This window comes from Poeciliopsis prolifica, unplaced genomic scaffold (assembly GCF_027474105.1).
Source record: "Poeciliopsis prolifica strain line A6 unplaced genomic scaffold, Auburn_PproV2 SCAFFOLD001, whole genome shotgun sequence".
Taxonomy (NCBI): Eukaryota; Metazoa; Chordata; class Actinopteri; order Cyprinodontiformes; family Poeciliidae; genus Poeciliopsis; species Poeciliopsis prolifica.
The window spans coordinates 1,026,670-1,041,284 of NW_026562376.1; the positions used below are offsets into that span (position 1 = coordinate 1,026,670).

The 14,615-nt window shown below is 43.1% G+C and overlaps 1 protein-coding gene across 1 annotated transcript; it reads left to right on the forward strand.

The window, feature by feature from the left end:
* The first annotated feature begins 95 nt into the window (after window positions 1-95).
* On the forward strand, window positions 96-9,434 carry si:dkey-246g23.4 (uncharacterized protein LOC559426 homolog). The gene is made up of 6 exons (XM_055045360.1): window positions 96-238; window positions 4,530-4,778; window positions 5,301-5,444; window positions 5,517-6,214; window positions 7,289-7,529; window positions 8,710-9,434. Exons 2-6 carry the CDS (start codon window positions 4,556-4,558, stop codon window positions 8,883-8,885), a joined length of 1,482 nt encoding a protein of 493 aa, XP_054901335.1. The 5' UTR covers window positions 96-238; window positions 4,530-4,555; the 3' UTR covers window positions 8,886-9,434.
* Window positions 9,435-14,615: the final 5,181 nt, after the last annotated feature.

A 14,615-nucleotide genomic window follows, 5' to 3' on the forward strand; every position in this document is an offset into this window, starting at 1 on the left:
GGGACTTTGACCTACGCCTGCATGTCGACAGACCCAGGAATCCTGGAAAAAATGGGGTTCAAAGGTCAGACTTGGCTCACATGTTGCATCAGGATTTTATTTAACCGAGTTGTTGCTGTCGGCTGACATGTTGCAGCGTTTTCTGGGTGAGAGACGTCTCCGTTAGACGGCCCAACACCGAACTGGAAAGCTGACTGCTGCAGGAGCAAGATGGCCGCCAAGTGACCCAACACTGCAGGTAACCAGTTATTATGCAGGTACAGAGCATGAATCTCTCCAATTGGCAGCTTCAATTCTTAATGAAGAAACTCCTGTCCATTCAAAGTTTAATCTTAGTTGTTCTCTGTTATGAATCTATATAAATCTGAATATGCACCTCTCCATTTGCAATTCGGTTTATTTCTGCAGAGAAAATTTACAACAAACGTCGTTTTGAGGAACTTTACAAAATAAAAGTAATTCCAGTCAGTGCATTACGTTTAGTTTATTATTTAAATTAGTTTAAAAAGTTTCTATCTAAAGAAACCCAGCTGGGCATCCAGTCTAAATGCCGTCAATATTCTGAAGATGTAAAAGTTTATTGGATTACAGTGTTTCTGTTAAATACAAAACGACATTAAAAAAACAGTTACTTGGACCAAACAATTGCTTGAGTTGTCGTCAACTTTACAGCCATTCCTCATAGTGAGCATGCACAGGGGACAGTGGAGAGGAAAAACTCCCCTGTAGCGGGAAGAAACCTGCGACACAACCAGAACACGGGTCAGTACCAGTGGCCATCTGCCTTGACTGACTGGAGGTCAGAGAAACAGAAGAACTGAAACAGGAGAAGTTTCTATGTTAAAAAAGTAAAATGTTAACAGCAGGAGAGGAAGAACGATGAGCTGATGGCAGCAAACACAACGTCAGACCAGGAGCAGCTTTAGAGAAAACAGCAGAAAACATGAAGTTAACGGTTTAAATAACAACAAATAATGCAAATTGGAGAGCAGTAAGAGAAGAAAGTTTGACCTCTAGCAACTTAATGACAGGATAACCTTTATCAGAAAGGAAAGTTTTCATCCTCCAGAACCAGAAGTCTCCCATCTGGTACCGGCAGGTTCTGGAAGTGTAGTAGATTGAGAATCCAACTTACTGTTGAGAAAAAGTAAAATATATATATTAATACACTCCCTATTTTTGAATCAGAATTGGTCTTGTCTTTTATCTTCGTTTTTTTCTTCTTCTTTTCTTCTGTATATAGACGTGTTTGTTGTGTGCATGTGCCTTCTTGCCAGTGGGGGCGCTCTTGTGCCGTTGTGGGTCTAACATGGAGAGCGAGTTTCCTGGTTCTGAGCATGCACGGCTCAGAATAAACGAGCTTTGACCAGAGTAACATTGTTTCAACTTGCTTCTTCTGTGATACACAGATCTTGGTTGCACAGGATTCATCTGCAACCAAGATGATTCCTTGGTTTCATCTGGAAGAATCAGTACCAGATTCCTCTAGATCTGGTACTGGTAACAACTGGGGGCTCGTCCGGGATACCAAGTGTGTTGCCAGGAAAGGCTGGCGTGGAGACAAAGAGAGACGGTTCCCGAGGCTGCATTGAGTGTGTCATCCAGAGAGGCAAGGCAACCTGAGAAATGCTAGCATGGCTACCATCAATCCACGGCGAGCTCTCATACTCAAGATACAGAAAAAACTTTGTACACTGAGTACAGAGCAGCTGCAGACAGTTGTGACCTCCATGGAAGTGCCATTCATGGTCATGATTTCAGTGAACCAGAACTGCATGATTTGATTGTTGACTTTGATAAAAGTGAAAAACTGAAAGCGTCGGAGGATGAAGGCATGGCTCAGTTCCTCCTTTTGGATGAACTGGTTGGTAACCTGCTCACCGCTGATGTCTAGAACCAACAATATGTCAGCTGGTTGGACTGGTTGTCCTGCCTCTCTTCAGCTGGACCTCATCGATTCAGGCCTGCAGACAGAAGCAGACATTTCCTTGCAGGCAATACAGAAAGCAGGAGGCTGCACTGCTGACATCCCACAGACAGCAAGTGAAATTGGTAAGAGGAGACGCTCTTCCAGAGTAGGAGACGAGGTGTTGAGGGGAAATGATGTTGCAGCTTGATTTCCAGGGAGACTTTAAGCTTCATGGTGGACAAATCTGGTTTCTGATGCGTCAGTAATCTATGCAACAAATAGATGAAGTGCTGCAGGAAGGTTTTACCGAGACGGAAACAATTTGCACAATCTTCAAGATAATTAAGCCAGGTACATTCAAATAAATTTTATCTAACAAATGTGATTTAAACATCAATGAGCTTAATAGGTTCCTACACTCACATACCAGAGGTAAAAATAGTGCTGAGTCAGAGCAACCTGGAGCAGATCCTAGCTATGATAAGAAACTGGTACAGGTTACATTTCTTCACACACTGTACCAAGGATTGAATGAGAAAAACTGTTACGTAATGCATGACCTTTAACCTTTCCTTGGTGACTTGCAGGTTAGTGATGACTTCCTGTTAGAACAGATCACAAAGTCTACAGGTGAAGAAGCAGAGAGACTGAGACGTTTTGGATTAGCATCAAAGACTCGACCTGCGACTGTAGGAGCAGTTCAACTTGAAAATACTGACTCAAAGCAACTCAACGTTGACATCGAGTTGTGAGCTAATCGTACTGCAATTAAAGAGCTGACTGCGCAGGCGTCTTCTTTAACCAGACAGTTGTCCCATGTTGTCAAAACTCAACATTCCCCTAAGTCTGGTACCGGTAACAGAAGGAACATCTGGACCAATCAGATCCTCTGATTTTATCCTTTAATTTGGTCAATAATTCTCATCCTGGTATTTATTTAGTTTAATTGTCTATTTAAAACATCTAACAGCCTTTGCAGCGGTTAAAGATTCACCTGGCGTAAATAAAGACGTTTTAGTTTTTCCTCTCGCCACGTTTTGCTGCTTCAGCAGAATCCACTTCCTCTTTACACATCTAGGTTTTTAGCTCGTCTGTAAATTAACTGCCAGTGGAAGAGTTCAGATTGTTCCTGCTGGAAAATTTAGATCTGCTTCAAAAGAAAAACACCCAGGAAAAGCATGTTAATAATGACAGATTGAATCTCTACTGTGCAGGACAGTAATTACATCAGCAGCAGGTTTATGTAAAATATAAACTCAGAGTTTAAAAATGACTCAAACCTGCTGAATTTCACCATATTCATGCAATTATTATTGAGATTTTATGTGACAAAGCAATAGAAGGCTGTTCATATTAATGAAATGGAAGAAAGTGACCCACATTTTTATTTTAATAAATAAAAATCTGAAAAGTGCGGTGTACGTTTGTATAGAACTGCCTTTAGCTCCAGTTCTGGGTTCGTCTCCACCAGCGCTGCATGTCTAGAAATCCTTATTTTATGGATTCTTCCATGCAGAACCTGTATGGACAACATGTGGACGTTCAAGTCTTGGCTCAACCTCTCCGTCAGATTTAGGTCAGTACTTTGACTAGGCCCATTCCTGGTGCTGTTATCGTTTTCCTTTCTGAGGTTGCTGGTTGGAATGTGATGATGATGATGGTTTGTGGCTGGACTTTGTTTTCAGAGCCTGTTACTACATTAAACATGTAAATATTTTTGAAGCGAATATCCCACAATCAGCTCCTTGCTGCTCTGCAAACACTCCTGCAGCAACACTGTTATTCTGATTACTGTTGCCTGGGAAACCCGTCCAGCTTTTGGAGACAGCATGCTCCTGCTGGTTTAGGTTTGTTTCCAAACAGACAGAAAACACTGGGCTCACAGCTCTGTGGAGGCTTAGGTCTCATTTTTATTTAAAGTCTTTTCTTTATGAGCTGATTCTGTGCAGAACTCAGTGAACTGATTCACATTTAATCTGGTTGCATAATAACCCTGAGGTGAGTTCAGAGATCCACAGAGAGACAATGAATGAATGAAGTTTAAAGTCCTGGCAGGTCGTGCTGATTTTATAAATACCATCCTAGAGGCGAGGGGGTCCGCTCCGCTCCGGTCCGGTCCGGTCCGGTCCACTCCGGTCCGGTCCGCTCCGGTCCGGTCCGCTCCGGTCCGGTCCGGTCCGGTCCGGTCCGCTCCGGTCCGCTCCGGTCCGGTCCGCTCCGGTCCGGTCCGCTCCGGTCCGGTCCGGTCCGGTCCGGTCCGGTCCACTCCGGTCCACTCCGGTCCGCTCCGGTCCGGTCCGGTCCACTCCGGTCCGGTCCACTCCGGTCCGGTCCGGTCCGCTCCGGTCCGGTCCCGCTGACAGCCAGTCATGTGTTGCAGCCTGCCTTGTTGGAAAAGGTGTCCGCTTTCTTTTGCCCCGTCAGTGGGGAGGTCAGATGTCCCCACCAGCCTTCCTCGCTCTTCATTCAGAGCTGATGAGTGAAAGTTTCTTCTGACACATGGCGACTTCCAGAGGGAACAGAAAGGGCCGAGGGGTACGAAGGGAACGCTTTCCACTCAACGTATTAGAATATGAGGCTGAAGAAATAACATCCAGTTGTTTGTGTTTATGTGTTAAAGTGTTGCAGGAACCCCAGCTGGTCAGCATGGATCCTCCGGAGAAGAGAGGGAAGAGGCGGGACGCCGCGGCGCCAGACGCCGGCTACGCTTGGCTCATCCTGCTCTCCTGCTTCTTTGTCTTCGGCCTGACCTTCGGTGTGATCAAGTCGTTCGGTGTATTTTTTGTTGAGATCCAGCAGCACTTTGACACCACAGCAGCAGGAACATCATGGATCACCTCCATCGCCGTGGCGACCATTCACATGGCAGGTAACTGTCCAGCAGCTCCGCCCTTTCCTCCAGGAAACCACTTCATCATCTGAAAATAGAGGAAAGAATGACGGAGTATGAGGGCTAAGACAGAAAAATAAAAGAGGAAAAGAACATTTCTGCCAAAAAACTCAGAAATTTTGAGATTAATCTGAATTTTCCAGAAAAAACTTGGAAACTCCTGAGTGTCAAAAGTCACATTATTTTGTCTTTTGAAACTCATAAATTAATCCCAAAATTTAATCGTTTTTCAAGCACATTTTCTACTTTTCAAACTCAGAAATTTCTTCTTTTTTTCTGATGATGAACATGAAAAGTTTGTGAGTGAACCAATTCTTTATGAGTCTCTGAATCCAGAGTGAAATACAGCCTGTCAAAGTCTTGGAGGTTTTCTCTTCTTGTTTTTTAAAAAGAAAAGTCCAATAAATTTTCTTTGAGCAGAAAGTCTCACTGCATTCTTCCTACTTTTCAAGTGAAAGCTAAATGTTAGCGTTTCTCCACATGTTGGTGTTTCTGTTCCAGCCCCGGTCTCCTCCGCTCTGACTGCGCGCTTCAGCCATCGCGCTGTGGTAATCTCGGGCGGCCTGATCTGCAGCGCCGCTGTCGCATTCGGCACTTTGGCCCGCAGTCTGACTGAACTCTACATAACTGTGGGTTTCCTAAACGGTGAGTGAAGCAAAAACAAAGAGGAGGTCCTGCTCTGGTGGGTTTGGCTCCTGATCCGTTTGACTGCTGCAGGTTTCGGCTATGCCCTCACCTGGACCCCCACCGTCACCATGCTGGGCAAGTACTTCGACAAGAGGCGACCGGTCGCCAACGCCTTGGCGAGCGCTGGAGAATGCATCCTGACGTTCAGCCTCACGCCGCTGTTCCAGCTGCTGATCGACAGCTTCTCCTGGAGGGGCGCGCTGCTCGTGCTGGGGGGGCTGCAGCTCAACTTGTGTGTGTGCGGCATGCTGCTCCGGCCCCTGAGAGCCCCAACAGATGCTAACGTTATCAGGAAGGTCAAAGAAGAGGAGAGCCTCCAGAAAGGAGACCTGGAGGAAACCAAGCTGGGCTTTCGATTGGAAAGTGAACTGAACGTTCTGGAAATGCCCGATCAGGAAACGGTGAACGATTGTGCTGAAGTTTCTGATGAGGTGTCCAGTGTGACCGGGAACTCTTCATCCGGTCCAAAGAAGACCCAACTGAGGACTAGAGTCCAGCACTATGTCGACTACACGCTCATCACTAATGGCCGCTTCATGGTCTACTCCATGTTCGGAGTGTTTGCGGCACTCGGGTTCTTCGCGCCGTCGCTCTTCCTGGTTCCGTACGCTCGCAGCCAGGGGTTGAGCGAGTACCAGGCGGCGGCCTTGCTGTCCATCTCTGCAGTGCTTGACCTCTTCGGCAGAGTCTTCTTCGGCTGGGTGGCGAACCTGAGGCTGATTCAGACGGTACGCTCAGCATCATGGGATGCAAGCAGAAACAGATCGGGGAGGGGGGACACTTTTTCAAATCACTTCTTATCTGTAAACCTACAGAAACTACACTAAATGTTTAGCTCCAAACTAAATGCTTAGTTATAAAGATAAATATTTAGCACATAGCTAAATATTTTGGTTATATGTAAATATCCATCCATCCATTTTCTAACACCCTTGACCCCAGAGGGGTCGGGAGGTGCTGGTGTCTCTCCAGCTAATGTTCCGGGTGAGAGCGGGGTCACCCTGGACAGGTCACCAGTCTGTCGCAATGTAAATATTACGTTGTGGCGGATTCAATGTATATATTTCACACCTGAATGTATACTCTTATTGTGAAGGGCAGAAGGTGAGGTGAGAAGACACCTCACCTGTAGTTGTCCTGCATTCTATTATTGATTTTGATTAGAAGGCATTGAGAATTAAACAAGACTCAAATTATTTTTTTGGCTTTTTCTACAAACATATTAAATATTTAAATACAAAATATTTGTCTTCAAACTGAATCTATGGCTCTAAGTTTAGCTTACAAGCTAAACATCAAGTCTGAAACTAAACCAAGTATTTAATTTAAACTTAAAAATTTAGAAGCAAGCTAAATAATTAGCTTTGAGCTAGATATGCATTTAGTCTAGCCAAATATTTAATTTGAAAGTTATTTATAAATTAAATGTGTAGCTTTCTCAGAAGATCCAGCTGTTATTTACAGAGGTACATTTCCGGTTTTTGGGACCTTACTAAAACTTTTAATTTTAGCTAAATATGCTAGCTACATTTTTAGCTTGCTGGCTGTGAATCACCATGTTATGGATGACATGGTGAAAATATAGACCCTTCCTTTAACAGATTTTATCTTCACATTAAAATGTTCCTTCTGAAGCTAATTAATTTAGTAATTAATTAGCAAGCTAAATATTTAGCTCTGAGCTAGCTAAATATTCCACTTCCGGTGACTCCTCCTGTAGCAGATTTCTCCTAGACATTAAAATATTCCTGTGTCGATCTAAGCATCATGACGGGAAGTTGGGCTGTTTTCTCTCTGGCCAGGTCCAGCAGCTCACCGCCACCGTGGTTCTGCTCGGCACCGTGCTGCTGCTGTGCCCGCTGGCCTCCACCTTCCCGGAGCTGGTGGCGTTCAGCGCCGCCCACGGCCTGGTGTACGGCGCCACGGTGGCCGTCCATATCACGGTGCTGCCGGAGGTGGTGGGCGTGGAGCGGCTGGGCAGCGCGCTGGGTTTCTTCATGCTGATCCGCAGCAGCGGAGGCCTGCTGGGGCCGCCCATCGCTGGTAAGCCCCGATGGCTGCGGCCTTCCTATCCGAGCTAGTTAGCAAGATGCTATCTAGCGCCAAACCGTGTGCTTAGTCATCAAGCTAAATTAGAAGTTGGAGCTAAATATGTAGCTTGCAAACTACATATTTATCTTAATATTTAGTTGGCATGCTAAATATTTAGCTCTGAGATAGCTTTTATTTTGGTCGTCCACTTCCGGTTTGGTTGTTTAGCTTGGTTGAGTTTCACTGCATATTTAGTTTGCTGATTTTGACATTTATAAATTAATTAACATGGTGAAAATGTAACTTTTAAAAATAAACTGGAACTTTTTTCTTGTCACAAGCCAAATAACCTAAATTACTGCTGTTATTCTTTTACTTGTACCTTTACAAACAGGAACCATCTCCAGTTCAATGTTTGAAGTACCTTCACTCTTTTACAGAATTTCATTACATTTTGATGGAGTAAATAAAAGGCTTCATCCAGCTTTTAGCTTCATCATCCAGTAAAACTGGATCCTGTCGCAACTCTGAGATGTAGCAGCGACTTTTACTTCATGATTCTGTCAAACGTCTCACAGGATCACAGTTTGAAATAATCAAAAGCTGCAGTGTTAATTTCATGGCTGTTGGCTTTCTAAATGTTCACTCATGCTGCTAAATGGATTTTCCTTCCCACAAACCTTATCGATTCCTTTAATTAGAAGTAAAAGTTTAGTTGGATTTTTGAAAATATGAAGCAGAAAAAAACAAATGGAAACATAATATAACAGCTTTACGGAGCAGAAAGTTCCTGATTCAAACCACAGCCGTCATCTCAGCCGCTTTCAGCTGGACTTCCTGCTGAAACGCTTCTGTCTCTCATCAGTTTCTCCTTGTTTTATTGTTTGCTTTAAATTTTTTCAGAAGTGCTGCAGACTTTGATATTTTATTTGTGTCTCTTGGGGTCAAGTTGGTTTCAGATTAATCTGGTTCTGAAAGACTACAAATATAGACAATGAGCTCCTATTTTTAACTGTCTGACACAGAGGCTATGTATTTCTCAGACTTTGAACTTCACAGTCCTCCTCATTAAGTAGGACAGCTTCCATCTGTGTTCTTTTTCCTGCTGGTTAGCAACATTATGCAGTAGGTATATTTGCATTTCAGGTTTAAATAATTCCTGATAAACTTCTTATTTCTGCTTTCCGTTCAGGTTTCTTCATTGACAAGATGGAGAACTACGGGACGGGCTTCCTCATGTCCGGAGTGGCCCTCATTGTCTCTGCTCTGTTCCTCCTAATTCTGCACCAGATGAACCGGCGGAGTCAGAAATCAGCCAACGAAGCTGCACTCACAGAGAAAAAGAGCTGGAAAAAGTGTTTCTGTTAGAGGGAACGAGCCAGACATGAAGAACTCTGACTGCGGTTCATGTTCAGCTCTAATCTGGATTCAGAAATCAGCTGGTCAGCAGAGGTCAGAGCCAGTAAATTAGGCCAAGCTAATCATAATCTGCAGGATCATGTCTGTGGTCGGGAATAGAAGATAAACGCTGCGTAAGTCGGTAAATATTTAGGATTCTTATAAACTCAGCATTTTTTAACAATGCTTAGTAAATAATCGAATCCTGGAAGTTTTCATGGTCATAACGGCACATTCAGATGTTTCCCAATAACCATGAATAACCACTTAAAGAGAAATAAAATTACTACAACAAATCATCATTACAATAAAATAATAACCAGGTTTGAGTTTATGTAAGTGAAACAATACTATTTCTAAAATCTAACATCAACTTTCATCTGTCTGTAGTTTTTATGAACAAGTTAAGTTTCAGGAGAACTTTTAACTTTTTTTTCTGGAGCTGAAAAAAAACATTTTTATGCGAATTAAAAAAAAGAGTTTTGTTTTCTGTCGATTTCATTAAAAGTATACATTGTTTCTTCCTTTGTTGCTTCATTATAGTTTACTAAAGTTTAGAGCTCGCCTCTGGCGCCCTCTTGTGGCAGTACGCTGACATCACAGCATTTCTAAAACTGCAAAAATCAAATGATGAGACTGACGATGAAATAATCTACAAAACACATCAAATTAGGAATATTTCCCATCTTGAAAAACTTTAAAGGAAAATTGGAAACTGCTGTCCTATTTTCAAAATCTGGAAAAGTTTAACTTCATCGGATGAAGAGTTTAATATCTTGCATTCTGGAAAAAGTCTGGTCTGAGCTGCAAACGGCCATGATTTCCTCCTGCTAAAGAAACATAGAAGAAATTTTAAAAATGCCTAGAAAAGATCTGCAAGTCTGAAGCTCAATACTTTATATTTGAAATCAATTCATTTTATTTCTATAGTGTCAAATCACAACAAATGTTGAATCAAGTCTCTTTACAGAAAAAGTAATTCCAATTGATTACTAGTTATCAATCAGTGCAATATGTTCAGTTTATGATTCAAATTAGTTTAAAATGTTTTTAAGAAAACTTAGCAGAGCATCGAGTCGTTGACTAGCAGCGTTCTCTCCTCCTGACCAGCAGGGGGCGGCAGCAGACAAGCTTGTATTGACTTTACATAAATGCCTCATGCTGAGCATGTATGTGGCAACAATAGAAAGAAAAAACTTCCCTTTAACAGTAAAAACCTCTACCAGAGCCAGAACCTGGATCAGTACCAGCAGCCACGACCGACTGGAGGTTTGAAACCACAGAGCAGGGAAACGGGAGAACTGAACCAGGATTACTTTCTATGTTCATAAAAAGTAAAAAGTTTAAACCAAAATACGTTGAATCTACAGGAGTCGGTCACTGTTGAACTTTGAATAGTGTCAATCCTGAAGGACAAAGTTAGTTAGTTAGTTAGTTAGTTAGTTAGTTAGTTAGTTAGTTAGTTAGTTAGTTAGTTAGTTAGTTAGTTAGCTAGCATTGGCTAAAAAACAATACAGTTCTCCAAAAATGTTATAACTGATGAGATGTAGGAAAAGACAGACAGTAAGCTGATGTTTGGCGGTATTAGCATTAGCACACATTGAAACCTTACGAGCTTTGGAGACGTTCCTCCTCTGCAGCTGAATGTTTGCCACAGTCAGCAAAACTTTCATCTTTAATCACTGAACCAAGCAGAAGACCCAGAAATACAAATAAACACATCTCTCTGCATGAACATACCAACACAAACTGTGACAGGAGGTTCACAGACAGTAGCCCTCCCCCCAAACGCACACACACAGACGCACACACACACAGACGCACACACACACACAGACGCACACACACACACAGACGCACACACACACACAGACGCACACACACACATGCACACAGACAGATACTCATCATAAAGCCAAAGTCCTCACTGCAAAAGAAAACCACATCAAAGCCCACAAAGCTTTGATTTATGAGACCGGAACAAAAACGTGATCCATGTTTCATCAAGGCTCTACAGGAAAACCACACACACACACACACACACACACACACACACACACACACACACACACACACACACACACACACACACACACACACACACACACAGTGAACATGCCAGGTTACTGCCTGTTTGAACAGAGAGTTTTTACCTCAGTGAATCTGAGATTTCATCTCAGCAGTTTAACCCAAATGATTCAGGATGTTTCCCTCCTGCAGGTCCAGTAGAATCAGTCCTATTAGGATCAAACTCCATCATCTGCTCCACCTCCAGCTGCTGTGGTTCTTTCTCTCTGCTCTAAGTCAAACCAGCCTGTTCCCCTCCTGGCCTGTGGGGGCGCTGCATCAAGAACCACTGAAGGAAACGGCACAAAAAACCTCTGAAGACACTGACAGCAATTTCCTGCTTCAGCAGATGGAAACAAGATGGAGGCGTCAGATTATAGCAGTTTAAGGATTTATATTTTGTCTTTGGCTAAAGACCACAAGACATTTCTGATGCTAGTGCTAAGCTAGCATGTTTATTTTGGTTGTTTTTACCCAGAATGCCCTGTTCTGTAGTGTACTTTCTGTTTTTGGAGCAATCTGCTATCCTCTTGGCTTTCAAACCTTTTTTGGGTCGATTATGTTTTCACTCCTCCCCGAACAAACAGGACTTTTCTGGGTAGACAGTCTGGGATTGAGCTAACGTGGACCGAACTGGGCTGGTTGACTGCTGCAGGCTGAGGCTTTGATTTAACTGAGTCAATGAGTTGATTTCTGATTGGAAGCAACGGTTGGAAGACCTCTCTGCCATCACACTAATCTCTGGTTCCCTCCACAGATTCTGAAATGACCCAGAAGTTGTTTTATTGGTTTTGGATTATTTGGGGGTGGAAATGGTGGTGCTTCCTTTGTGCTGAGATTCTTCTGTGTTCAGTTCTCTGTTTGGGTTTACATTCATGTTTTAGAGTTCATCTGTAGCCTTTGCTTAGGGTCCTGCTTTATTCCCTGTGTTTATTTCCTGTATCTTCCCTCAGGTGTTCCTCCAGCTCCTTTCTGCTGATTGGTCACTTTTTGAAGTCCAACTTTCTGCCCTCCTGCTGTTTTCCACTCTGGGTGAGTTTTTGCACTTTTTGAAATTACGCATTCAAATAGTCTCCCTTTCAACATTTTTGGTTCTGATTCCAAACAATCATGCCATTGTTGCTTCCTGAACAATAAGGCCCAGAAAAAAAGGGGTTGCAGCCCTTCAGTAGGACTTCATCACTGCATCAAGCTTGTTCCTCCAGAGCTGCAGATAAATTCCTCAGGTCTTTGCTGAAATCACTCAACTTCCTCCACTTCTGTGTAACAATCAGGTTTGTCTTAGCCTGATTACGTCACAAGATGGTGCCGCCATTTGAGCTACAGACAAAAACTGTGACAATCTTCAATTCTGTTTAATTTATTCTATTCTGACAGAAACACTAGTTATTAAAAGCCATAGTCTGCACAAAATGGAAGCAAAGCAGTTTGTCTTTTTAAATTGTGTCAGTGGTTTTATCGTGTGGGAGAGACCTTCGTTGAGCCGAACAGATTGAAGGTGGGCTGAACCGACTCTATAAGCTGCATCACATAAATGTGATGAATTAATAATTGCTGTAACACTGATCATGGTTTGCTCTGGAGCATATTTAATGCTGGAACATGGAACCTTTTATTGAAAAATATGTTTTAACATATCTGTTGAAGCCGTCACCATGTCACAACAATATGTTATGAGACATTCATGACAGCAGAGCTGGAAGGGTTTCCCGTTTCTCCTGACCCCAGGGTCAAGCTGAGGAATGTCACGGTTACCTGAGTCCAGAGGTAGCAGAGCGAGAGACAGGAGTCAGCACAGTAAGCTAACGCTGAGCTGGCCGGCTACGGCCTGCGGCCTGTTAAGGACAAACCAAAACCATCCACAAAGTACGAAGAAAGACCTGCTGGGAACGAGAACCGCTGAACTCTGCAACAAGTGGCTGGCAGAACAAACGAGCGACCGCCTCTGCAGCCGAGCCCCGCTGCTCCAAACACAACCGGCCGCTGAAAGACTCGCTCTGAAAATGTTTGTGTTCTGGGGGTTCTGGGTGATTTTTCAGAGCTAAAATAAATAACTTGAGCCAAACTTGGTTAAAAGGTTTCAGAATGTGGAGACGTGGATCCTGTGTTAGTGAGAGACTGCCAGCTCAACGTCAACACACGACTTCCCTGAAAAATGACTTTAATCCTGAAAAAGCTGCAGGGTTTGGATCTTAGGATGAAAAATGCACCAAAGCTAATGTTTGTTCGGCATTGACTTAGTATTTTCTTTGTCAGTTTGCAAAAACAAGTCATAAACTCGTCATCAGCTGCTCAAACCGCCTGAAAGTCATTATTACACCAACCAGCTGCTACATCCTTATTTGGTTTGTGTGTTAGCCTCCAGAGCAGCGGCAGCATCATGTCGGACCGATTGTTTGGTTTCTGCTTCCGCTCAGAGAGGAAGAAGCCGTTTCTCCAAAAGAAACATAAAATTACTGTAACAGTTTTTACCAACAAGCACATGACTTTTTCACAGCAGTCTTCATCAATGATGTGACATTTTGCACCAGAAGAAATAAGACATAAAACGTAAACAATGGCTGAAAACGATAACTGATGAACACTGTAAAGATATTCCTGCGTAGTTTTGATTTTCTAAACCTCAGTAAACTTGAACTAAAACAACCCTGACTTAACTTGGGAAATATTTTGCTGTCAGTGAAATGAAGTGTCAGTGTAACTAGTTTTCATCAATTATTGACCTGAAACAAGTTTGTACTTTGCTGAAAAGTTACTTGTAAACTATTTTTGGCTTATTTCAAACATATTTGCACTAGAAACTAAACAAAATAAGATTTTGCGTTATTTCAGTGTAAATATCCGGTTCCAGGTTCAACCAATAGGATATGAGGCTGTTTCATGCAGATTGATGCATTGACTACTCAACATTTTGACTCATAAACCTCTCTTGTTATGTCCGATAAATAAATATCAGTCTGCTTTGAGGTGCAGCGGCCATGTTTTCTGTGATCCACTGATCTGGAACCCACTGAGGCCTCCAGACTTTTAGTTCCTGGAGGAAAAGCTGCGATGCATCTAGAAAAAACTCAGCTTTCATGTTCAGTTTGTGAAAAGATTTTCCATCTGCAGCTTTAATCTCTGAGGCGTTCCTTTATCTTTTCTGTTTGGCACACAAACCTGGGAGCTTCCATCAAACTCATGTCTATTACTGTAAAACAGACTGAATGTGATATTCTGAGACGTGAGACGTTCTGCCGTCGACTCCTTTCCTGTTCATAAACTGCTGATCTCAGTTTGTCCCAAATCCAGCCAGGATTAGGAACATCAGGCGTGACTGGAATGTTAGCAGGCTAGGATGTTAGCATGTAGCCTGCTGGAATGTTAGCAGGCTCGGATGGTAGCATGTAGCCTGCTGGAATGTTAGCAGGCTAGGATGTTAGCATGTAGCCTGCTGGAATGTTAGCAGGCTAGGATGTTAGCATGTAGCCTGCTGGGATGTTAGCATGTAGCCTGCTGGGATGTTAGCAGGCTCGGATGTTAGCATGTAGCCTGCTGGGATGTTAGCAGGCTCAGATGTTAGCATGTAGCCTGCTGGGATGTTAGCAGGCTCGGATGTTAGCATGTAGCCTGCTGGGATGTTAGCAGGCTCGG

Coding starts and splice junctions, on each gene's coding strand:
- si:dkey-246g23.4 (XM_055045360.1), top strand. CDS start 4,556: ATGGATCCTCCGGAGAAGAGAGGGAAGAGGCGGGACGCCGCGGCGCCA. Junction 4,779..5,300: donor GGCGACCATTCACATGGCAG/GTAACTGTCCAG, acceptor TTTCTGTTCCAG/CCCCGGTCTCCTCCGCTCTG. Junction 5,445..5,516: donor AACTGTGGGTTTCCTAAACG/GTGAGTGAAGCA, acceptor TGACTGCTGCAG/GTTTCGGCTATGCCCTCACC.